The sequence below is a fragment of the Sturnus vulgaris genome, chromosome 2, assembly GCF_052056855.1.
Source record: "Sturnus vulgaris isolate bStuVul1 chromosome 2, bStuVul1.hap1, whole genome shotgun sequence".
Lineage (NCBI taxonomy): Eukaryota > Metazoa > Chordata > Aves > Passeriformes > Sturnidae > Sturnus > Sturnus vulgaris.
In genome coordinates, this window is record NC_142244.1 from 50,274,987 (window position 1) to 50,298,861 (window position 23,875).

A 23,875-nucleotide genomic window follows, 5' to 3' on the forward strand; every position below is an offset into this window, starting at 1 on the left:
TATTTTGGAGCAGGAGATGAAACTTCATAGTACTCTGTCTGTACTTCCTGATGATAGGTTTTTATTTCCTTACAAACTTCTGTGAAAAGTATTGTGAATGGGAAAAATTATTCTTGGGATTGTGGCTTTGAAATGTTACAGTTCTATTGAGTGGAAAAAGTTAATGCAGTAACTTTGAAGTGGTCCCCCATCTTCTTTTCTTCATTGGGATACTCTTACTTGGCAGTGAACTGAAGATACAAGTGTTAAAGCAGAAGTTGGCCTGTGACACTATCAAAGCATGGCAGGTGCCCAAAGATCATCTTGTGAGCTACACTGGATAGGTAATGCAAACATGGGGTTGTAGAACAAAGGGGAAAAGACCCCTAAATACTCATCCTGGAAGCTGTAGATAAAATAAGTCAATTTCTGACTTTATAGTTTTTTTATAATATTTTAAAGCCTTTTATATTATAGTCTTTACTGTCAAGGAAAGAATAGCTACTTAATTTTAGGTTGAATCATCCTCAAGACCTCTTTTTCTGCATTTGTGAATGTTATCTTTTCTATGCATGTTTCTAGTTAATCTGAAATATTGAGAAGTAAATTTAAAATACCTGTAAATGCTCACTACTTTGAAGATCTCTTCACTTTTTTTCTCTCACAACTTTTTAATTAGTGGAAATTCCTGAATTAGCGTGTTCACCTTTTAATGGTTCTGCAAACTTTTGTGTTGCAGGCCCACTGTGTTAACAGAGATAGCTGTTGTTCTGCTTCTTACACGTTTTTTGGAGATATGTAGGGCTGACTAGGAGAATGTACAAAGCAAAACTAATTACCATCCCTCCTCCTGTTGTCCTTTCTCTTGTCATTGCTTAATGTCTTGATTTCCTTCATAATATCACTGGACCATAAAATCTGCCCTGAAGATCTCAGCATAGACAAAAACTCTGCCAAATAAAGAAAAGAAAACAAAACAACCGTCCAAGCTGGTGAACCTTCAGAAACAGCTCATTGCAACAGACATTAAAGAGCTCTATTAAAGAAACAAAATAGCTTTAGGAATTTCTGTGCTCTTTTCATCATTGCTAATACTTGATTGGTATGATGTGAGAGGAAGATCAGAAGTGGTGGTCTGATACTGAGTGGAAAAAAATCTGCTTTCATTCCTTGACTGTCATTCCTTTCACATAGGTCTGGCAATCAGGGGGAAGATCTCTGAAAATGATGGTGATAGAATTGGCTGTATGTTAAATTGTAGTGAGGACAATGTTTTCTAGGCATTTCAGTTTACATATATTGTTGGAAGATGTGGTTTCTTGTGGATAAGAAATGTTCTTGATTTTTAATTATCCTTAGGAAATAGAATTCTATTAGACTTCATGCATATTTGTTTTAAAAGTCTGCCCTTGCATCACCAACCTATCAAAATCAATAGAGTTACATTAAAAATGATGTAAAACGTGAAAAACATGTATCTTAACTAAAAAATGTCTGTTAGATTGGGGTAGCTGTAATGAAAGTAAAGTACTTGGTACTTACTTTGTTTTGCTACTCATTACATTCCTCTGAGAGAGGAATTGCATACTTGATAGAATTCCAATAGCTAGAAGAGACTATTAAAAATTAGTCCTGTTTGGATGCCTTTTGATAAAAAATAATTCTGAGGTATTAGAGAGCACTGTGAGACAATAACTGATGGATAAATATTCTATGTTGTTTTGCAGTATACAAAATGTGGATTCAAATTCTTGTTAGAATGAAGCCAGTTTAAAAAAAGAAAAAAACACAAAACTTTTAAAAGTACAGATGAATGACATTAGATGAATCTTGAATTCAATAACTTGCAGAGTATATGCTAGTTACGGTTTATTTGTTTTTAACTTGTCATTCCTGATTAAGTAGTAAATGACATTCACAGATGGGAAGTAGCAAAGATTTACAAACATCAAGTTGTCATTTGGGATAAGGAAAAAGCAGAGAGGAGTATGCATTAAAGGCATATTTATTCCTTTCCTTCCATTAGGATAGGAGGGATAGCAGTGTTTGCTCTCCATGTAGCCCTTTTCTTTCATCTTGTCCTTTGGAGGACATGGAGATCTGTGGTAGTGGCAGCTCCATGGGGAAAAAAATGGGGATGGGAGAGCATCTCCAAAGCTGGTGCTTGGGGTCTTCCACCTTTCTGCTTTCCCTTCTATTCCAATTTAGGATACACATGAATCTTGAAGGTGGGTGATGGCAGGCTATTTAGCATTACAAACTTGAACAGGAAAATGGGCAGTATTACTAAATTGGGTGCCATTCAGAAATGGAAAATGTGTATTGAATTGACTGTTAGGATGTTGGATTGGGAAAAACTTAACTGTAATTTCGGTGAGTACCTATCAGAGCTTACACTTACTGTGTCATTCTTGTATCTGTCAAGAGATGCAGGGATTTGGTTGTTCTCTGGGCTTCTTCTGAGCTCATATATATGTAGTCATACAAATTTAGGTGCTTAATCCTGAATGGAATCCCATCTGGTACATTACTCGTGGCAAGCTGTGTATTCAGTCTGTCTTGTTTTTCTTCTCCATAGAAGGAGAATTATGGTGTGTTCTCTTTTTATAGGGATCTGGGAGATTCATCAATGGAAAGCTCTAAAGCTCTCTGAAAAGAGTAGACTATTCAGGGAGAATTTAGAATTGATGTATAGTAAGTTCTTTTTCATGGTAAAATGTTCAGCTTTGTCATATTTTACTAGAGGATATAAGAAGAGATCTCTGAAGAGCTTAAAAAAGGGATTGAAAGTGTCTTTGGGAAAATGTAATAAGTAAACATTCACAAGTAGAGAGGCTGTTTGAATTTGTTTTGTGGTATTAGTGAATATGTAAAGAACATAAAATAAAGAACCATGAAATCCAGGTACATATTTTTAACACTCGTGTAAATTGCAGTAACGTTTTGGGGACGTGAAAGGACAAAAGACAGGTTTGGGGAACAGCTGGTACTTCGAGTTTTTGCCAGTAGCTCAAATATTTGAAAAACCCAGCTTGCCTCTTGTAATAGCTGTGCTCTGCTGTTGTTTGGAAAGATTGCACATGGTGTTTGTCATCTTTCAAGTTTGTTACTGTACATCTGGTCTCTACATGATTTTTTAAGAATCTGACTTGCCGAGGCAGTGTCAGACTTCTTGCACACAGTTTAACAGCTGGTGTCCAGGAGAAGGTGATCTGAGTTGACCTGGAGTGGTACTGCTGTGGCTGTGGGGGAAGCATGCAAAGAAAAACAAAAATGCTTTGAATAAGTCTTTCTGTACCACACATGCCTCTACAGCAGTCACTACTGGGATAAGTGCCTTCTAATTTTTAGACAAAAGGCAAGTTGTTATGGAGTTGTTATGCAAGTTTTATGGGAGGGGGAGAGAAAAAGGGAGGTGAGAATGCTGAGGAAGCATGCAAAATATGAGTTTTCATGGGTTGATCTAAGCTAATTCAAGCTTTTGATGTCCTGTCCTTTCCGAATGCATGTGGAAATTGAGTTGCTGGTGCCTGGAGGGTTTGGAGAGCAGTATCCATTTGTACTCCAGTTGGAGTTCAGTCCAGCCAGATGTCCAATCTGATCCATGTCCAGTGAGGCACGCATGGGTTTAGTGAGATGTTAAGCAACATCTCACCCTCTTAGTTTTTCTTCTCTCTCTTTTTGACTCTGATTTTTCTGGTTTGACACTAATGTCTCATACATTTCCACTTCAGCCAATTGTGCTGTATAGCACCTTTCTAGATTCTTCATCTCTTGTGCTAGATGCAGCTGATGGTTTCAAGGCAGTGTCAGGCATAGGTGGCCTCACAGTGGAGAGCAACCCCTTTATCCAAATTATAAGTCTTTGGTTTCATTGTGTACTTAGCTGGGGCAAAATGAGTAAAAATGTACGAATTTAGGATTGGGACCAATCTACTGCACTGACATAATTTTTTAAAATAATAATTTATTTGCTGTAGATTTTTCAATTATTTGTGGATGGAAGGTGTTCCGTTTTGTGCTGGGGTAGAGTTATTTTTTTTCACAGGAGTTAGTAGGGAGCTGTGTTTTGAATTTGTGCTCAACCCAGAGTAGATAAATTAGAGATTTTATTTCTGAGCAGGGTTTACGCAGAGCCATGGCCTTTTCTGCTTATTGTGCTTTGACATTGTCAAGGAGAATACTGGGGATGCTTTGGAGATTTGGGAGGATACACAGCTGGGACAGGCAGCCCAAAATGACCAGGGGAATATTCCAGACCATGTGACATCATGCTCAGTATATAAAGTGAGGGGAAGAAGGGAGGGATGTTTGGAGTGACAGTGCAATACTTTGACTTGCCAAGTCCCTGTTAGTGTGATGGAGCCCTGCTCTCCTGGAGATGGCTGAACACCTGCCTGCCCGTGAGAAGCAGTGAATTAATTCCTTGCTGTGCTTCTTTTGCGTAGGCAGCTTTTGCTTTCCCTATTAAACTGTCTTTATCTCAACCCATGAGTTTTCTATCTTTTACTCTTTTGATTCTCTCCTTGATCCAGCTGGTGGGGGACAGAGAGAGCAACTGTGTGGGGCTTGGCTGTTGGCTGGGGTTTAACCGTGGAAGAAGGGAAAAGTTATTAAACCTCTGTATTGCAAAACTGAATATGATTTCTAAATGCCAGTGTATTTAATATAGTGACATTACAGTGAATATCTTGTCTAGGAAGAAACTGGGACTGAGTGTGACTCAAAAAAGGTGGAAGATGAACATGGAAGGCAGTGGAATTACCATTGCAAATTCTTGTTTTCTGCTCTTGGCAACACACTCCCTTCAGTCTGGTTGTATCTCATGAAGACCCTGTAATTCAGAGGTCTGTTTTGTCTTGATTAACTTGTAATCTAACGTCTTGCTACGTAGATTTTGAAGTTAATTTAGCCTCACTTCTCATGCATTTTCTTTAAAAAGGATTAAATTCATCTGAGCTGCATGTGGTGAACAAAAAGGTGGTTGTGCTTTTGTAATAAGGACACAAGCTTTTTACTTATTAATGGGTTAATATCTGAATAGGTTTGTAAGTGTTTACTTCACTTAGGTAAAGGTTTTAAATTAGAAGAAACTTATTGCAGTTGCAGAGTTGTTTCTTTTTTTCTTCTCCCCTGATCAGGAGCAGGTAGTGGATTGCTTGATTTGTTGCATATATTTGCTCATCGGTGTTCAGTTTACCTTTTGGAATTAACTTCAAACTGAGGTTGTTACTGAAATGAGGTTGCTACATAATAATTTAAATCATGCATTCAAATATGGAAGTTGTTTATTTTCCCCTACCTTCAGCCCTGTTGTGTGCTTTAGCCTGCTCATTAGAGAAATGTGATTTCTTGTGTTGGTCTGTCACTCCCCTGGTAGCTCTTCAACACACTGGACCATTTCATCAGGAAGTGACCAGAAAATGAAAAGCTCAAACTGCAGTTGCATGTTTTCTTCAAATTAGCTTTTACAGGCAAGAAAGAACATTATATGGAGAAGGGTCTTAAATAAGAGCTCCTGGCGGAAGGCGTTCTGATTGCACTCAGTGTGGTAGGTGTTTCAAGACATAGCAGACAGTTAGCTGGGCAGTGCACAGCCAGCTTCCAACTGGGCCCAGTGTGTTGTGTGGGCTAGTGAGGGAGCTGGGTGAACTGCAGAAGGTAAGGGCAGGGGACAGCTCTGAGAATGCTAGACAGAAAGCCATGGAAAAAACAGGCTTTTTTCTGGTGGCCTCGTCATATAAAAATTTGATTTAACACTAATTTGTGCTCCTTTTAATTTATTTCTTAAAAATTATGTTTGTATGAAATGCATTTTCACTGTAACATTTACATTACAGTGGAAGAATTCCTCATAATTACTTCTATGTCATAGCTCCAATGCACTAGCCTGTTTGCAAAGTGCTGGTGCTACGATGTTGCTCTTCAGTAATAGTGAATTTCCAGATTTGACTTACTTTTGATCAGGTTCAGAGAAGTGTCTGCAATGGATATGAAGTAGTATTTTGAAATATATGTGTTTGTAAAGGAATGCAAAAACATAGAACAGAAACAGAAGGTTTTTTTAATCAAATGCAGGAAATTACTCCTCTGTTACCTCTGATGTGTGTAAAATTTAGTAAAATCAGCTAACCTTAAATTCTGACATACTTAAATTGTCTCATATTAAGAAAGTTGTGCAATATAATTCAAGACTACTGCTTAGAAGTCATGAGCCTGTTCCTTCCTGACCTGTTATGAAATAGTCTTACAATTAAATAGTTTGCTTTCTGTTCATTAAGGTTGTTGAGCTTTTAGAAATGTTCTTTAGAATAAAATATTTTAAATCTTCAGGCAGAAATCATTACAAAAATTACTGTGCAGCATTTGAAAGGCAAAAGGATTTTAAAATTTGCTAATGTGATTTTAATTAGAGAAATTGAAAGGCTACTTTAATGGCTTTAGTATAGTAAAAAAGAAATTTTCAGCTAAGTCGTTCCCAAATGAACTATGTCCTTGGTAATAATGGAACTTCTTGTTCTGGAAAATTTCCATGCCACATGGTTTTAAACAGAATATTATTCCTGAATAGTACATGGACATTGAACTGTTGTTGTTAAAAATGCAATCAAGTTGACTATTTTGTTAATGTAGTTTTAAAGAAAACTTGTTTAGCTGTTTTTGTTTTATATTGCTTGCCTTTTGGAAGAATTCTGTCTCACTTGGGCATCCTCGCTCTCAAAGCTGCTCTCTGCAGGACAGGGTTTTCTATGCCATTGTGCCCTTTTGTGATGCTTTGAGATCTCTTTTTGTATTTGTTTTCCCCATCTGTTGTGGTTTAGGAATGGTACTCCACAATTTAGTTCTCCCCCCGAGACTTTCCAAACCACACTGTCACTTGCTAGCTCCCTTTCTCCTGCTCTTCTGCCCCCCAGCCCCCCAGATGGCCAGAGAGGAGAACTGGATGCACAAAAGGAAAGAAAGATCACAGCTTGAGATAAGAACATTTTACTGGAAACAGCAGTGAGATAAGTAAACAAACACTAGCAGCACCAATATTAATAAGAAAAGTATGTAAAAAGAGAGAATGATTCACATGCAAAAATGCTCATTGCACAGCCCGATTTGACCAAAGCCAAGTTGTTCCCCACTGTATAGAAATGCGCTGCTTCTTGGAAATGAGGAATCCCTTTTCCCCGCCCCTGGCAATGATGTGAGATGATATCAAATAACGCAGTGTCTTGGCCCCTCCCCTTGGCTGGAACCAGGACACCATCCTCATATATTTCATTTTGCCGAGGAAACCAGTTCTGACAACCTTAGTTTTCTCAGATGAGTGTCTTCGTGCATCTGTCTGACATGTTCCCAAAAGTTGTTCAGTTACCTTACCCCGTTGAGAATGCCATACAGCACCACCTGTGGAAAACCATCTGCATGCAGCCTAATTCTGAGAGGCACTTGCCCTTATGTGTCAGACGGGATTTATCATTTTTACTGAAACCTGTCAGAGCTGGGGTAGGTCGGTGTCTGACGTGATTGGGGGCTGTAGTGCTTGGTCGATGTGTTGGTGGCCAGCTTGCCAAGCCCGGATGCCAGCTTGCTCCAGACAGTGACCTTTCCTGCCACTCCTGTGGGGACTGCCAGGTTTTTATAAATACAACTGTGCACTGAAGTCCAGTGATTCTGGAACTGCAGCACAAGTCTATGCATACAGTAAATCTTACACCAAAACTAAGGCAAAAAGCCTACATTACCTGTATTGCCTGTATTCTCTGCTGCTCCGCAGTGTTCCTGTCATATTCTGGCATGAGTGCACAACTCCAGTGTCCCAGTAGGAATTGTACAGTGTCTTACAGAGGGAAGGCTGAAGCAAGGCTTTAAAAGAAGCAAGGTGAAGTATTTTTTGGAGAAAAAAAGCCTGAATGTGTGCTTCACTGATTGAGAGCTTTTAATTTCATTTTTGTAAATGTCATACGTATTTGTTTGTAAATTCCAGATTGTGAGCCATGCCTTTGGTGAAAAGGAACATTGAACCACGGCATCTCTGCCGAGGAGCTCTGCCAGAGGGAATTACAAGTGAGCTGGAATGTGTAACGAATAGCACTCTTGCTGCTATCATACGCCAGCTAAGCAGCTTAAGTAAGTATCTGTAACTTCTGCTAGTACTTTATTCATGATGAAAAATTGAAAGGATGAAAAGCTTTAAGATGGATTGTTTTAAATAGCAAAAGTATGGTATGGGACATTGACACTTATGTATTGTAATAATATGCTATTCTATTGCCTTTATATTCTTCTATATTTTGAAGTTTATTAAAACCCCAACCTTCCCCCCACCCCCAAACCTCACTCCAAAAAACAAATTGACAAAAAAGCAAGCAAGCAGGAAAAAAAAGCCACCACCAAGAAAAGCCCCAACCAAAAAAAATGGTGCATTGGAAATCAGAGATTTTTCTAAGGTGAGAGAAATTAGTGCAAGAAATAAGACCAACATTTGAGTTCTTGCCTTTCAGTTCTACAGGACTGAGCCAGCAAACTCTTCTTCCTCTTGGCATCAAATGACACATCTGACTGAAATTTTAGTTTTTTGTAGTATGCTAGTATTTCTTAAGACTTCTCTTTTATATATATGTGTGCTCAATTCATATGAATGAAATTAAGCACATTGAAAGGATGTCATTTGCTGAACAAACCTGTAGGTTAGCATCAGCTCTGTACAGAGTAGCCTACACACACCTGTCAGGTGACACCACTACTAGCAATTCTAGAAGCCTGACTGGAGTGTTTGCAAGATGAACAATATTTTTGATGAAAGGGATAAGAGATGTTTTTCAGACAGTCTTTAACAATCAGCAGCTGTTGTTTGTGCTGATAACGCTGGTCCTAGAAAAGAAATTACTGCTTCATCAGTTGCTTCACTTTGTAAATGGATGTGGTTTTAAAACTGAGAGTCTGTATGGAGCTCAGACTATGAGGTCCACTGGTGTTCAGTTCATGATGGTAGGAAAAAACCTTTGCTTAGGGAAAAAGGACAAGAAACACAGCATTTCCTTGCAGTAGTCAGTGATTTAGGGATTTTTCTGAGCTAGAGTCTATCTGAATCATCCTATGTAATGAGCATTTGTAAAACCATCATCTGTGATATTGCTTAGATCTTTTGAAATAGGGATTACACCTTTTTCCTGACCAATGACCTATGGCAGAATGTCGCACAATGGAAGTTGACCTGTTTCTTCCTTTTGATACCTTCTCATTCTGGTGTGATGAAAAAAAATGAAAAGTGCTTTCATCTTGTGCATTTCCATAATAATTTGTGATTTTTATTAAATCTTTATCCTGTTCTCCTGATGATTTATTTTCCATGTTAAAGCTTGCTGATCTGTAAGTGATCTTCTTGAATAGAAACCATTTTATATTTCCGATCACTGCTATTTCTGCTTTGTATATGTAAGTTAGGGTATGTTGTGGGTTTTTTAAGGTGGATGTTGAGGACTTCAGATCATACTCAAAACAGACTTCTTTTCTATCATTATTGCCCTAAGAATTTGTAGAATTTTGATTGTTGCTAAGCATTGAGTTACTATTTTCAGATAAGCTTGCAAGTGATCTTCTTGAACAGCAGCTGTTTAGTGTCTGTTATTTAGAGTTAAATTGTGTTTGCATTGTCATTGAGTTTCATTTACTGTTTTCTCAGACAGTTGCTTAGGAGTAACATCCTTAAGTTTCAGAAAAGTGAGAAGAATGGCTAATGTTCTAATTATACTGAAGGAGATGCGATAGAACCTCATTTTGGTATTGTGCAATGATTGTCCAAGTGTGTATAATACACTTGTTACTTGTCTGACTTACTAGGAATGTGTGCAGCTTTGATTTATCCAGATTTGGTCTTGGGGCTAATCTGTTAGACTGTGTATTTAGATCCTCTTATGATTGTTGTTGAGGAACTGACTACTTATATTCATATCCTGCAATTTTCCCTTAGCGGATTTCTTAGGTCATCTGAAGTCTATGTAGGCAGGCCCTAAAGTTCTGTTAGTGTCAAGTTAAAGATCTGTGCAAATAAATGATGTGTCCTTAGTCTTAACAGATTGATATGTGGTATTTAACAAATGAAATGCCATTCTCGTCCACAGTCCAAAATATATCATGTTTACAGAGGGATTTTTTCTATAGACAGCATTTACTTTGCCTGTCTTTTGAGCCAGCTGGGAACAAGGAAAGGATCACAGAAGAATGCTATGCTGGAGCTGAAGTAGTGTCTCCTGCTGACAGCATCAGAGCTGGTTGGTGTTCTCACAGCTTGAAGCATAGAGTGAGCAAGTTCAGGTCTATCTTACAGTCACACTGGTTTTTTAGTGTTGCACTGTGAGTTCAGTGTGGATTTTAAAAACTGGCAGGTCTGTACTGTTGCATACAAACTTGCCTTGCTTCTGCCTCTGCTCTTTTTGGGGCATGTGAACAAGTTCCCATCCAAAGTGAATGTACTCTCAGGAGAGTTCTTCTGTATTATGTTTTCAGATTTGATTTTGTTTCCAGGCAGCTGCTTCAGAGCACAGGCAGAGTGAGCAGCATTCTGTATGTAACTGTGCACTTTTATGTAAGGCAGAATCTTGCCCGGGGGATTCACCTCCACTGGGGAGGAGAGAATCTATTGGAAGGGAAGGACAGGGACCATTTGCAGCCTGTACCTGTAAGTAGAATGGAGGAAGTGTAATCTGTGGAGACTTGGAGGACTTCCTTTCATGCAGAGAACAACATCCACCAACTTGCCTCCCAATAAATTTTCTTGGGTAGATTGGCCATTGGCTCAGTTTGGCTAGTTTTCAAGCAGGCCTGAGCACACTGTATCCATCTGTGTCACTCTCTGCTGTAGTACTGCTGAATCAGGCTGGGTTGGAAAGATTGCTTTTTTGTCATTAAGTATCGTGGTAGAGGTACTGTGAGGAAGGAGATGGGAATCAAGACCTAGTCAAAAACAGCCTACTACTTCTGCATCTTTAAAAGAAGAGGAGGTGTAAAGCATGATTCTAATGTTCATAGTTAATCCAAATGGGTGAGTAGAATCACTGTCGTCTGTAGTTGGAAGGAACCGTAGAAGGAAAGACTGCATAAATTCTTTGGTGGATTTTTAAATTAATGTGTAGGTTGGCCACACGTTGGGCAACACCTATTGCTTTTAAATTATTCTTACAGTACCAAAATGAGCTCTTAAATTAAAAGATACATGCTTTCTTCCTGCTTGTTTCTGTTTTGTTAAAGATCTAATTTAAACAATGGCAAGATAGAAAATACTTGAAGTGCTATTTTTTTTCTAAAACTTACTGTATCATGTTAATCACAGCAGCATGTCCAATACTACTTTACTATGTCACTGTTTTCACAGACAGGAGATTGGCAATCTGTCTTTCATGTGTTCTGGGCTAGCAAGTGTTGAAAAAAAATCAAATATTAAAAGAAACATGCTCCTACTTTGCCTTTTGAAAGATAACTGACAAACATCCATCTCCTTGACTTCTCTAGGGGTAATGTGTTTAATCCTAGCATGTGGCAGTCCTCTCTCAGCAGGCTGATTTCAATATATTAACATAAACTAACATCTATTAAAATTGATTGAGCTCTGAATACTGGTGGCTGAAGAATGTAATAACTGCTTTATTTAGCTGAAGAGTTGAAAAGCTTATTTTTTCCATAGCTTGGAATTACATCTTCATTTAGGGCAACTAAATTGAGTGGGGATTATAAATGAATTTCAACTAGCTGCTGGGAATACTTAGAGAACACTTTTAGTATGAAGGTGGTTGAGCACTGGCATGGGTAGCCCAGAGGAGTTGTGGAGCCTCCATCCTTGCAAGTATTCAAACCCAGCTGATCAGAGTCCTGTCTCATTGTGCTTTGAGCTGGGAATTGGACCAGATTATTTTAACTTTAGCTATTCTGTGGTTGTGTGTGGCTTTTGTTTTGGAGGGGAAGGAGATTAGGAGCAGGCAGACAACATACCTTTCTTATCTACCTTCCACATATATATGGTGCAGACCTTGCATATACTGACATTCCTTTTTAATTAATTTTAATTTCAAAATATATTTCAGAAGCTTTTATGGACTGCAGTAACTTTAGGCCTTTTCATAACAGAGGCAGGTTTTAATGTTCAGTTGTCTGTCAGTTGGCACTAGTTCAGCTACATAAGGATTAGAATTTGTAAGATTCCCTATGTTTTTAAGAAGACCACGAACCAGGATGTCCAGAAGAATAGACTTCAGGCAGAATTTATGGTCTATTTTGACATTTTTCTACAAATCTATCGTCCCAAATTTTGCTGAATGACAAACTGTGCTGTTCTAATCGTACAGCTACTGTGTTTTATTATACTTCATGATATTGAAGCCATTTGTCTTGTGTTTTGTAAGCCACTAGCAAAGGGATTTCCTTGTCTATTTTCTTACACAGGCAAACATGCTGAAGACATATTTGGTGAATTGTTTAATGAGGCCAACAGCTTCTACATCAGAGCAAATTCCCTCCAAGACAGAATTGATCGCCTTGCTGTCAAAGTCACCCAGCTGGATTCAACAGTGGAAGAGGGTAGGTAATTGCATGAAAGCATTGAGCCAGAAGTGATGTTGACAAGACCACAGTATTTAATTGTACAATAACCTCTGTCTTTTCAAAGTGATACTGTGCTGATATTTCATCTTGCTGTCTCAGTAAGGCAAGCTGGGAATAATCACTTTAGCAGAGCAAGTAAAAGTATTCTTGAATCAAGAAGCCCCTGTAGTAATGGAGCTGTTAAGTCTTTTTCATGAGGAAAACTTTGAGTTTGTGAATGTAGTAAATTATAAATGAATAAATATAGACCTTACTGGAAGTAAGAACATTGGGTGTCCCTGTTCAGGGTAGGGTAGTCACAAACTACGTTAGTACATTACGTACATAGTCTGTTCTGTGGTCATCAAAGATTTCATAATACTCTGTATCTAAACAAGGCACTATGTTTGGATCAACAAGGTGAAATTCTTTAGGGGGTTCTACCCACTAGAAAAGAGTATTTCCTTTATTTCCTGCTTATAAACTTGGTCATTCACTTCATAAATACACATTAAAAACAAAGGAATTAAGTAACATCATTATGTTGCTTAAAAGCACTTATTTGGGTAGATAGAGTATTTCTCTGTCTAGCTTTAAAAGCTGTTAACGTGTATCTTAGCCTCCATGCTATGTGTCTGAGCCAACCAATGCCTGTACTTCTGTTTAGATGATTCCTGACATTTACTAAAATGTAAAAGCTTTTTATATCGGTACAGTAGTGTAATATTGACTCAGTAGTAGTTAATGCTACTTATGATATCTTTATAGTGCCATTTATATGGTGTATATATTACACTTGCCATTCAGATTTCTGTAGTTTATATATTTATAGAGCCAATTATTAGAGCCAGTATTAAATTCTACTGTTGATATTTAATAGTGTAATGGTGTAATATTTAGCCTTCCTTTTTTAGCTGTTTACTGTCTGGAAATTATTATGTGTTGTTTTATGTTTTTGGAACAAATTAACTGTTAGACTATCATAGTTGCCCAGAGAAGCTGTGGATGCCCTATCTCCAAAGAAACCTGGTCAAGTGAAAGACGTCCTTGTCCAGGGTAGGGGGATTGGAATGAGATAATCTTTAAGGTCCCCTCCAAACCAAATCACTCTGATACTTTTTTTTTTTTTTTTTTTTTTTTTTTTTTGGTATAAGCACCTGCATTTTCATGTCTTATGAATCAAAAGCTATATGGGTACATAAACTAAGCTCCTTTGGTCTCACTATTCAGCTTTGTTTTTGAGGCATATTGTGTTGGTACTACGACCAAACTAGATGATATTAATATACTGTACTTTTGGAAATGCAGTTCTCATCTTGGTTTTGCTGCTGTTTCTTCCACCCCTCCTTTTTTTTTTAAATGCCACATTAATGTCTCATTAGTGTTATGCAGTACCACCCAGCTAGTTTTCAGAGTTTGGAGAATAATTAAATGCAATCTTTGGAAGGGAAAGCTACTATATGGACTGAGAATTTAATCAGTGTTTATTTAAAACTGACAGCAGTTCTTACTCTTGCATTGCTAATCATGCTTCATATTAATAAGCTGTATATACAAACTGCTGTCACCGTAGTGTCAGTAGTAAATTTTATTAGCTATTTCCCTGTAGAAGTTGAAGTCTCTATAATAATTAATTGTACTGTCAGAGATAGTACGTTTCTGGATAGCTTTGGCATTTAAGCAAAATGTCAGTTGCAAGGTTGTTTTAAAATTCCTTCAGATTTGATTGCATCAGTGATTTCTTATATTTTTAGCTATAATTAATACAGTATATATAAAAGATATTTTATATACAAAAAACTACAGTTGAAAAAACATTTTTAAAAAATTGAGATTAAGTTTTCAAAAATATATGAATAACTTATTCTAAAAATCTCCAGAAAAAGGTGTGGTTTATTCCTTTGAATGTCTTTTATCAAACAAGAATGAAGCAATTCAGATATATACATCTAAAAAATCTGCCTGAAATACCTTAAGCTCAGAGGCAGGTTTAAATAGAAAGTACTTTCAAAATTGATGTTTTGATACTTGATGATATGAATGGGGGAATGACTATTAGACATTAAATATTCTATTTTTAATTTTTTGCTATTGTAAAAATTACAGAAGAAACTAAGTAGTTCTTGGAGTGAGAAGCAAGAAGTGCAGATACCAAAAATAGTTTGGCAGAGAAGTCTGAGTGGGATTTGGTGTCCATCATGACAAACAATAACAGTGTGAAATCTCATCCCTTTTTCTTTTTTCAGCTCATCAGTGTCCTACATTTTTGGCCATTACTGTTAATTTACCTTGTGAAATTTCGCACAGTTTCTCCTTGAGACTCAATAAATTAGATGAATGGGCAAGAAACATTAGGTGAAATGTCAATGGGAATAAAAAGAGACTAACTCAGTGCATTTTGTGCACAAGGCCTACAGCTTACACTGTTATAAAACACTTGGATCAAATCCAGAAGTGGTCAGAGTCACTGTAGACAACCCAGTGAAGACTTCAACATCCTCTTCAACTGCAGTCTAAAACCTGTATTTTAAGGTGCTTAGGGTGGAAGATGATATTAAGAGCTTACTGCCACTTTTAAATTGTGATTGGCCTGTAACTGTATCTTGTTTAGCAGTGTTTGCTGCATCTCATGAAAACTTGTATTAAGAGTGAAAGAAAGTCTTTATAAAAGTGACAGGAACAATTAAAACAAACTTCAGTGTTTCATTTGAAAAGAAAGAATGAAAAGCCCGGTGTTTTCCCCAGAGCTGTGAAAAGATAAAATGAAAGTACGAGAGTGCAGGTATTTCTCTCTGTAGAGACATGATCAAAACTTAAGAGCAAGGAGTGTTTAGTTAAATGGGAAGACTTGGGAGTTGAAGGAGAGTAAAATAAGTGGAACTCTGTCTCTCACAGGAGGTCGTTGCAGCTGTAATTTAATTATATTTAGAATGGGCTGGAATGTGTATTGATATACCATGTGCAATTATAAAACACACGGTGTCAGAGGAATACCAGACGGTGTGTTTCAGTCTTGAAGCTAGTCTTTCTGCCATTAGAACTCCAGGATAAACCCTATAAAAGGGGAAAATGGTTGGACATCTGTATGTGACAGCATTCTTGCATCAACTTCCAAGATACAGTCCATGGTCCCATTATATAAAGTGAGGTCCTGAAGCAGGTGACACTTAAATCTGTTTTATTATGGTAATTCTTACATGCCTTTGCACTTAAGTATCAGGATTATCCACCTAGGAAAAGCCAGTCTTTCTTTTAACTTGCTGAATATATTTCAAATAATTAGTGAAAAATGGATGTTGTGTATCCACTTCCATTCGTTTCAGACCTGTGGTAAATGTCCTTCTGTTTCTAACAGTATCCTTACAGGACATCAACATGAAAAAAGCATTCAAGAGCTCAACAGTTCAAGACCAGCAGGTAGTTTCAAAGAACAGCATTCCGAACCCAGTGGCTGATATTTATAATCAAAGTGACAAACCACCACCTCTGAACATTCTTTCACCTTATAGGTAAGGAAATATTGATTGTTTACCTTCTTGTACTTTGCCCTTTATTTCCTAATTGTGTGCAGAGAATAATTATAGCAGAAGGGAAAAGTTATATTGATTATTGAGATTTGATTTTTCAAGATTGATAAAACTCAATGTGCAATAAATAATTTATTTCTTTTTTAAGAACGGTATAGCACGGCATTTGAAGTGTATTTAATTTTTTAAAATGTTTAATTGGCAGGTAAATGTGTAGAATTTACAACAAAGGATGTGTTTTTGCTGCTGCTTCAGACAGTGGTGGTATTTTGACATCCAGTTAGGAAGGGTTGTTATTGATCAGCTTGAGGCTTGGATGATCATCAAAGGTAAGTTTTCTGGATTTAAAACATACTAATTCATGTATTTTTAGCTTTTCTTCTGCTGTTTTTCCAGGGATGATAAGAAGGATGGATTGAAGTTCTATACTGATCCTTCCTATTTTTTTGATCTTTGGAAAGAAAAAATGTTACAAGATACTGAAGATAAGCGAAAAGAAAAGAGGAGACAAAAGGTAAAAGCAGCAACACAATAGCACATTTGTGCATTACAATTTTATGTGCAGTTGTCCAGGCATAAAAACAGCCACATCATACTTGGTTTGTGTGCATGGAAAGATTGTTCCTCTTTGTGTGGCTGTAGATTCAGTGCATTCCATTTGTATAGCTTATCCTGTCTGTTTTAAGAAGGCAGCAAATTGAATTTTAGGAGTGCTGTGGTTATTGCTTTCTTGAATCCTTTGCCAGTATCTGCTTATTGGTACCCAGAAAAATGTCCCTGTTGTGCTCCAGAAAAAGACATTGTAATGGGAGAGGAAAGGAATTGGAATTAGAGTTTTTTCCATTCCAATTTCCCTTTTTTTCCATTCTGATTTTAAAGGAAAAATACAGATACTTTTATAAGAAGTTATAAAATCACTTGAACATTTCTTTATTACTTTAGAACAATTTCTACAAAACTACTTTATATATGTAAGTTACTTTTACACTTTAACTTAGGCAACACATCCTGCTTATTTCCATCCATTGTATATTTTTTGAAGATTTTAATTGTCTTATTGCAGTCTACAAATGTAAATACACTCAATTCCAATCATGTAGGATTATAGCCATACATCACAGAAATATCCTTTCATAAATTCTAGCTGAAGTGCTATTTGGTTTGGTTAAATATATGCCAACTAAGAAGAAAGCAGCATAGACTTGAGTTTGCATGGATAAAGTTCACTTTGTGATGGGAAGAAATCTCAGGTTTAGCTTTCCAGAAGATGCTTTTCAAGCATTTCATGATCTGGGTCCTTTAGAGAGCAGGATAGTTTGGGTGAGATGTCTCCTAGGCACACTTTGTTCCACAGGTTGCTGAACCGAATGCCCTTTTTCTTTTGTTCTTGTCGTTATGGTAGAAGTAACCAGGAATGAATCCAGAGCATTTATTAACAATTTGATGGCTGAACTTAAATTTTCAATCTATTAAATGAGAATTCTTTACTCAATTTGTACTCTACAGAAGCACAAAACTTGATAGTTGTTGAGAAACTGCTCAGATGAAATAAACAAGTATTGTTTAGCAAACTACAAGCTAGACATCCAAATGCCATTCTACTCAGCTGACCAAGCACAGCTAGTTTTTAGCCTCAATTTTTCAGGTGCTTGTTGAAATTTGAGAGTAGTCTCTGCACCAGAGAATCAGTTTTTTCCAGTATTTGCTAATTTGCCCTAAGTGCTCGGGCAGTTGCAACCAGAGGTTTCTGAGGAGTTTAATTTTCTTGCCTCAAATACTATGGTTTTTGTTTCTGTATACAGTTTAATTGAAGATACCTCACAGGCTTCAACTGATTTGGCTCTTTCAAGTGAACTTTTTTTCTGAAGAAAACGACAACTTTAATTCTTTAAGTTTAAAATCTGTGTAGTCTATTTTTTTGCTTTCTGTAGATTGGTATCTGAGAGTTCAGTGTAGTTTTGACTTGATATGTATTGGTAGTATTCTAAATTGAAATATGTCGGTAGGGCAGTTGTGATTAAACAAAGGAAAGTTGTTCTAATTTGCTCTTTATTGTTCTGGCTTTTTATCTGAAAGTAATTAGCTATTCAAGCAAGTAAAATTTTTAAATTTGGAAAGCTTGTATTTTAGAAGTCATTCTTGATGACTTGAGTTTTGATAGGATTTTAGAAATTTGTGGTCAGAAAAATAATCCAGGCTCGTGCTTCCAGTTTTTTGAAAGTATTGCAAATACTTGCTGAAGCTGCTTTTTATTACTAGCTCTTAATTCTTTATTAAGATGTTTGAAATGCCATTTGCTAATTCTTGATGTAAATATCAAACTTACAATTAACTCAACCCTGTTTGAAGGCTCTAATGTTTTGTGTTTGCTGAAATAATTTCCTGCCAACATGAATGATGTACATGTTTTCTGGCTTAATCTATGGCACCCACTTGTCTGCCACAGCTTCTATTACAGTTAGTTTAAAAAAAAGTAACTCCTCTTAATATTACTTTAATTTTCTGAGAAATATTTCCAGCTCTAATTATCTAGAAAAGCTTCAACTCCCCGTCAAGTCTGTAATCTTTGCCCTGGGTAGTAAAGCTAGAGCTGTCACCATTGTCAGGGGAATGAAACTGCTACTGAAACAACTTAAAGCTACTCTTACAGGTATATGTAGCTTTGTCAGTTGCTAGGAATAGGGCTGCCCCACTGTTTTGGAAGACAATTTAATGTTTTAGAGATGTATTGATATAATGTTTAATCAAAATATCACTACCAGTAGGATTTAGTACTGCTTGAGTAAAAAGGATTCAAGTGTATTTATTTATTAGCATGCTTATAGATGCTGGTGTGGAACAACCTGTCCAGTTGAAATCTGATCCAATTAAAACCAGCTAAGCTTTGTGAGGTTTTTTTTTGTTGTTTATACATCCATATGTCTTTACCTTTTCATTTAAAAAAAAAAAGTGATCTCTTTAAACTTCTAAATAGTAAGCAGTAACTGTAAGCAGTTATATAAGCACTCATGATTGTACAGGAATTGTATCAAAATTATTTTCTTCCCAGTAGCATCATATATTGGTCAAAAGGTGGATATTTATTTTATTTAGAATCTTGCAAGAAATATGTAGTTGTGACCCCTAGATGACAAAATTGTTGTTCTGAAAGAAGGCAAAACTAAGTGTTTTCAGTGAAAAGGCTTACTTGGGCTTTCTTATGATATATAACATGATTCAGGTAACAAAATCTTAAGAAATTATTTGAGATGAAAGTCAAAAATTAAAAAAACCCAAAATACTTGCAACAAGTAATTGAGAAAGCTAAAAAGCTTTTAACAAGCATATATTCAGCCATGACAATTAGCAAATGTTTATATATTTAAAATAAAGCATGACTGAATCTGTGTCCTTTCTGCTCCAAATCTTGTATTGGCAGAATTTGTTGTGAAAAAGTGGTTATTAGGCATAAAAAGGATGTGATTCTAAAAGGTTTATGGAGGGAAAAATATTTTGGAAGAACTGATTAAGAACCAAGATGATCATTGTTATTTAACATAAATCAGACCAAAAATCTGTTTACTGTAGAAATGAGCAAGACTTGTCGAAACATTTGGGTGTTGAACTTCAAGAAGTCTCTTCTCTCATTCTAAATGTTAGCAGGGTCAGCAGGTCTTTCATGCTAATGTGCATGAGCAAGCAAGAGATCCAAAACAAGGGCAAGTAAGCCATTTGATAGTTTTTTGTTAGTTATATGATGTCTAACACATTATTTCAGAATTATTTACTCAGTGCTGTTTGACAGTTGGAGTAAAAAAACCTGTGTTCATCTGTGATGGACTTTTTGTTGAGCTGGCTTTCCTGCTATTATCCCTTATTTTGGGGGTCTAGATTCCCCAGATAAATGGCTTGCCTACCAGAATTTGACCAAGCTCTTATCTCAATACAATTCATTGACTGCATTCTCAGAATAGCAGTGTCATTCTTTCTGAGAAACTATTTTTCTAGCAGCCAAAAGCCTAATACCAACCAACTAATAGATAAAACATGTATTCTAAGGTGTGGGATCTAGAGCTGATTGAAAAAAAAAACCCTATGCTCTCATAAATACTGAGAAAAGGAGTAGCAGACCCATCTCAGTCTGAATTGAGCAGTCTTCTTCATTTTTTGTGATGAAGCACCAGTATGTAATTTATATTCATACTGAGTAGTCAGGAGGAGGTTAGTATATTTCCAAGATGGGAAAGCATTGTGTCCCAATATTAGGAGATCTTGCTATCAGTGATGTAAAGATAAATAGGTGTGATAAACACTGACATTGGTTGAGCCTGATGTTACATTGAAAGATATAAACAGCCAAGTTTGTCATGAACCTGTCAAGCTGTAATGTACTGCTGGCCTGAGTATTTACTAACTCACTGCATCAAGAATTAGTGTAATTAATTTTTATATCAGAGAATAGGAAACAAAGATGAGGAGATACTAGGAGGATTTTCAGTAGTTAATTTGCTCTAAGAAGAGAGAGGAAGGTAAAGCAAACAGAAATAATTTCACATAGATTATGGAATGTGTCCAATTTCTCCATACTTGCCCAGGCCCTGTTGATTGTGACCATAATGAATAACCAGGATAGCCTCGAGCTTATTTAACGTTCTCAGAAGTCTAGTATTCAGGAGAGGAAAATTACACGTGCTTCAGGGTGGTCTAAGTAAAAGATTTCAGAGGAAGTTCAACTTTCTGGCTTTCAAAATTGGTCACATTACTGTATTAGGAAAACCAGGAGATTGGCATCACAGTAGCACATGCGTCCTACAGAACAAAGGCAAATCAAGAGTCCTGCTACCAATGAGGTTCCTAGTGTAAGGAGATATTCTTATTTTCAGTGTAGAGAAATTTTATGAAGACTTGGCTTCATCTGTAAATCTGGTCTTATTTTCATGCACTCTAACTGCATTTTAACCAGCTTTTTTCCTTTCCTTTTTTCTTTCTCTTTGCATGCTTTATTTCTTTTGTTTGGACATTAGGAACAAAAGCGTATAGATGGCACCACCCGTGAGGTGAAAAAGGTTAGAAAAGCCAGGAACAGACGCCAGGAGTGGAATATGATGGCATATGACAAAGAGCTTAGACCTGACAACAGGTTGTCTCAAAGTGTGTACCATGGAGCATCTTCCGAGGGATCACTGTCCCCAGATACTAGGTCTGTTTACAGCAAAGCTGTTTGTTATACCACAGTTGTATGTTCAGCAATACTGAGTAGAATTAGGTGTTCTTACAGGATGGGAATAGTTAGACAAGACATATAGTGCACGTTTAAAACACTCTTTTCAAATTTATTTTAAAGCATAAATGACATAACAGATTCTGTAATGGTTTTTTTCTTTCTCAGCTTCACATGAGGATTTTGTCATCATAATGTTATTTATTGCAGAGAAAGAAGTGTTTGCTGCATGATTTATCTTTGATCTTCGGTAGCTGTAGCTGCAAAGCATTTAAGCCTCTACTAGATAATGTCAGTAGATCTTCCTTAGTGTCTAGTTTTTTTGTTTGGTGCTCTGCTGGTAGCTTAATAAATATTTTTCTGTGATCTACTCAGTCGAGAATACTTTTGCCTATAAAGAATGCTTCAGTGGGAGAAGAGTTCAGCTCTTTGATGTTATGTGAGTCTGAAAAGCAAGCTACAAAACCAGATGAGATGTTACTGCTTGAAATAACAAAAATGTCTGCTTAGAGATGTGCAGCAGAATTCATTTTCATTGACTGAGATTCCCTTTGAGCTCAGTGGGAGTTACCTGAAGTGCATTGAAGTCTTAGTTTTTGCACTAAGCTGGTCTCACCAGAGGATTTTCCCTCTTTATTTCCTATGTCTGTTGTGATTAAGTGCTAACAATAAACATAGAAATAAGTAGAATCCACTGAAAAAAAATGTTTAAATTGTTGAATGGCTAGGTTGAGGAGGCAGCTACCACTGCAAGTGGACTGATACCTTTAGTCCAGTGTCCAGTGGAGGTTATTTTAAAAGAGAAGAGATCTGCTCAGAACTTTGTAATGTTGTGGTCTTTGTGAAAAGTAGTGAACCTGCAATTGAAACATAGTATTTGATATTGCTATTGGTCTTTCACTAATGTATTTAGACTCCCTCCCTGTCTAAAAACTGTTGTTTGGTTGGTTTTATTTTACAGTTTATAATGCAAAACTTTTGTCTCCTATTAGTCTTAATGAAACACTGCAGACTGATAAAGCTTTACATAGGTTAATATAGTAAAATGTGTGGATTTTTTCATCAGTAGTTCTGTTTCACACTTTTTGAGTCTCTTTCTTTTTCAGATTTAATACCTTGCTTCCAGGATTCCTGAATTTAAATTATAATGAAATGATTTGTCTTTATCTTCCAGCAATGTCAACATGTCTTTGGCTGTTGGCAGATATCTGTGGTATTTGCAATATGTGGGATGTTTTTAAGCAGAAATTGTAGGATGCATCTCTATGTTGAATTTTGATGTTGTTTGTGTGACAGATACCTTGTATTTACATAAGCCTTTTATATTTTATAAATTATGGAGTATTTTACATTTCAGTGAATTAAATATCTGAGACTGAGTTCTGAAATCTGTGTTACATCCATGAAGGGTTAATTCTGAGGATGTTAGTGAGGTGGAGAGAGGGCTTTTTAATTTTTCACCATGGAGTAGTCTAGAGCTTGAACCCATACTTACAGAAGTATGTACTGGTTTGAGAGACATTTTCATGCTGCCAGCTACTGCAGGAGCAGTATTTTGTAAATCAGGTCCCAAAGAATTGTATTTGGTTATACTATGGTTTTTTTGTTTTGTTTTTTTTGTTTGTTTGTTTGTTTGGGTTTGTTTGTTTTTCTTTTTTGTTTGTTTGGTTTTTTTACTGCTAAAGTAAAAGAAAAAATGGTCGTATTTCTTCTTGTTTGCTAATTGTAAGACCTAAGCATTAAATGTTGACGTCCCAGTGGTTGGTCTCTGATAATTTACAATGTATTTGTTATACTTATTATACTTTAGAGAGAGAAACACAAGCTGAATCCAAACAGAAACCAGCAAATTAATGTGAGAAAAGTAAGAACAAGAAAAGAAGAGTGGGAGAGAAGGAAAATGGGCATTGAGTTCATGAGTGACGCAAAGAAAATGGAACAGGCAGGAAGCATGAAAGAGGACAAAATGCCCAAAGGGTTTGTTATTTTGTTTTGCTCAAAGCCCTGGCTTTTTGTTGCTTACCTTGCTTCCAGTCTCACGGATAAGTGCATCAGTTCACTGTGTTCACTAAAAGGCAGGCTGCACCATTGTTCATTACTAAAACAAGTCTTCACAGTAATGGGATGAAAAGATCCTTTTGCTCCCTCTCTTGGGCTTATTTGACAGAGCATCCTAGACTTTGTATCTTTATGAACTCTCTGCTCAACTAATGCTTAAATTTCCCAGTTTCATTAAGCCTTTCCAACAAAATTAATTGTGCAAACAAAAAGCATTTTCTAACTTTTGAAATTGGTTTTCTCTGCATTGGTAAAATATGTTCTTCTGCGTAATTGCAAGTGCTTGCGGTATTGCTTTTCTTTTTTTGCTACCATTGTTAACTTGAAGCAGGCTGGTAAGTATTATCATTTCAAACAATGGACTGTCAAAATCAATTGACAAAAAACCATAAGCTTCCTTATGGCTACTAAAATTCTTGTGCTTTCTGTGGACTTAAAAGGGAGTGGTGCTTGATAAATTGGGGAATCCCTCTTGCAAGAAAAATAATGCTGATTGTATTCTTTTTAGCTTGTTTTGTCAGTTATTTAGATAATGCCCTGTTAACAC

At 36.6% G+C, this 23,875-nt stretch overlaps 1 protein-coding gene across 3 annotated transcripts in view; it reads left to right on the forward strand.

Moving 5' to 3' along the window:
- Window positions 1-23,875, forward strand: part of WASF3 (WASP family member 3) — a 62,397-nt gene that overhangs the window by 32,986 nt on the left and 5,536 nt on the right. For 2 of the 3 annotated variants that reach the window (XM_088159512.1, XM_088159513.1), the window contains exons 3-7: window positions 7,955-8,097; window positions 12,406-12,540; window positions 15,899-16,052; window positions 16,467-16,584; window positions 21,074-21,249. In XM_088159512.1, the coding sequence (XP_088015638.1) occupies window positions 7,965-8,097; window positions 12,406-12,540; window positions 15,899-16,052; window positions 16,467-16,584; window positions 21,074-21,249 (716 nt within the window). In that variant the 5' untranslated portion in view covers window positions 7,955-7,964. Of the gene's footprint in view, window positions 1-7,954; window positions 8,098-12,405; window positions 12,541-15,898; window positions 16,053-16,466; window positions 16,585-21,073; window positions 21,250-23,080; window positions 23,248-23,875 lie in introns of all 3 variants that reach the window. The other variant, XM_014879699.2, reaches the window with a different exon arrangement.